Source organism: Anneissia japonica, unplaced genomic scaffold (assembly GCF_011630105.1).
Source record: "Anneissia japonica isolate Jap-2015-1 unplaced genomic scaffold, ASM1163010v1 scaffold287810_len224585_cov203, whole genome shotgun sequence".
NCBI lineage: Eukaryota > Metazoa > Echinodermata > Crinoidea > Comatulida > Comatulidae > Anneissia > Anneissia japonica.
In genome coordinates this window covers 105,261-107,272 of record NW_022734652.1, presented here as the reverse complement: position 1 = coordinate 107,272, position 2,012 = coordinate 105,261, and the positions used below count along the sequence as shown (strand labels likewise).

Below are 2,012 nucleotides of genomic sequence, written 5' to 3'. Positions count from 1 at the left end.
TAAGTCAATTATTAGTAGTTTTGAGGGCAAATGTTTGAAAATAAAGACTGAAGAAAGAGCATTTACTGCCTGGAAAAACCGCCTGAAGGTTTGCAGAAATGAAATAATGACTCCTATATGATTACAATATTTTCACTGATATTACAAATTGTCAAAATATTTTCACATTGAAATTTATTGTTTAGGTTTTAACTCAAAAAAACAGTATAAATGTACAATTTGTAAAGCATAAATTGTGATGTTGGTGGAATAAAGTATTAAAAAAATACCACAGTCTAATATATGCCACAAAATGTGCAGGTTGACAAAATAAGCCTACAATACAATGCACTGTACACTGAAAATAGATTTGAAACTAACAAAAATTGATGATTTGTCATTTATAATAAAAATGTTATGATATGTTGTGATACAAGCTGTCTGTTTACAGTACTATACTAGTATTATACATACTAATTACAACATCTACTGTAGGCCTTCTTAGCTCTCAATCAGAGAGGATATCAATCAATTTATTGAACAATGCTTTTGTATCAGGTATAGCCTACTGTCGCCATAGTAACCAGCCTTCACAAAGATCAACGGTATATATTTCTATTTTTAAAATTGACTGGCCGAACAACGCTACATATTTCATTCTGTTGATGCTGGCGAGCTACATGGTAGTAATCAACTACTTGCTGGATCCAGAGGGTGACGTTAGGGGCCTGCTCTCCTTATGAACAACCATAAACAACCTACCAGTACAATGAACACTGAAAACATCATTATTAAAATGTGGGGAAGAATAGGTGTTCCATGTGATATAAGATGTCTAAGACTACTTACAAAATACCCTTCTTTCTTTTAACAACCAGAAATCCAAGTACTTTTTGCTACCCTTGCGGATCCGTGTGCGTCTGTTTGTGTCTGTGTGTCTGTTCCTCCAGGTGCATAACTCAAAAACTACTAAACCGATTTACTTCCAATTTTCATACATTTTTCATTATATTGGGAAAAAGGCTACAATGTACATAAATGCCATTATTTTTTCAGTACATAGATATGGCGCACCAGGGTGAGGGTTTGTAATCATAGATTATCTTGTTTTCATATTTATTGCTATTGTATTTTCCCTATATGATGAGTTCAGAATAAATCAAAATCAAAAACCTGTCTCCTTAATCGTGAACTGTCATTCCTAAATGAGCAAATTGTCCTAATAAGATGAAAGATTTCTACTATAAACATTCATTGTTGATTTCAAATTGAATTTGAATGTCTTCCTAAAAGGCCTAGAAAGTTAATATATTAGCAGCTATACATGGATGCACCTTTTCACATATGGTAAGACAGGCTTTGCACTGATCATTGAAAATCACTAGGGATCTTCAAGCGTCTACAAACATCTCATATAAACATCAGTACTGCAATGCACAACACAACACTAGAAGAAACATAAATACAGTTCTTCTAAACATTTTATCAACGGTTATGATAATCACAAGAATATGGGATTTGTCTGTTTCATGTAAGTTGTATTGTAGCAAACCAAGCCATGGCTATTCTTTTAATTTTCATTACTTATAATGAAACAAAATTGCATCTAATTGCTCTTTTAGTGGAAAATAATTATATGCTTACACAATATTTTTTGCAATAAATGAATTTGCTTAGTGGAAAATATGTACAGTAAACAACAGTGATTACCAGATTTATCTTACAGAGAAAGAGAGTAATCTACTGTTTTATAAAACATCAAGATATTCTTAAAATGTTAGTGGATGTTGGGGTTTCAGTCCCTAAACAGTAAACCAAACCGGTTCAATTCCCATCGCTGCTCTCCTTGTGTTCCAGCTGGAGGGCTATAATAAAAGTTACGATAGCGCTCCGTCTTTTGGATATGATGTTTAAGCCGTTGGTCCTGTGTGCATTATGGCCTGTGTGCGCATTGATTAAAGAATGCTGTGCACTATTCGGAATAGAGTAGGGGATTGTCTCCTGGTGTACTGCTCAATCACCACCAGAAGGAA

The 2,012-nt window shown here is 33.8% G+C and overlaps 1 protein-coding gene across 1 annotated transcript in view; it reads right to left on the bottom strand.

The window, feature by feature from the left end:
- Window positions 1-1,354: 1,354 nt before the first annotated feature.
- LOC117116434 (gamma-aminobutyric acid type B receptor subunit 1-like) overlaps window positions 1,355-2,012 on the bottom strand; it is an 8,989-nt gene continuing 8,331 nt past the window's right edge. The window contains exon 3 of the mRNA XM_033260471.1: window positions 1,355-1,426. Within this exon, the coding sequence (XP_033116362.1) occupies window positions 1,379-1,426 (48 nt within the window). The 3' untranslated portion in view covers window positions 1,355-1,378. The remainder of the gene's footprint in view (window positions 1,427-2,012) is intronic.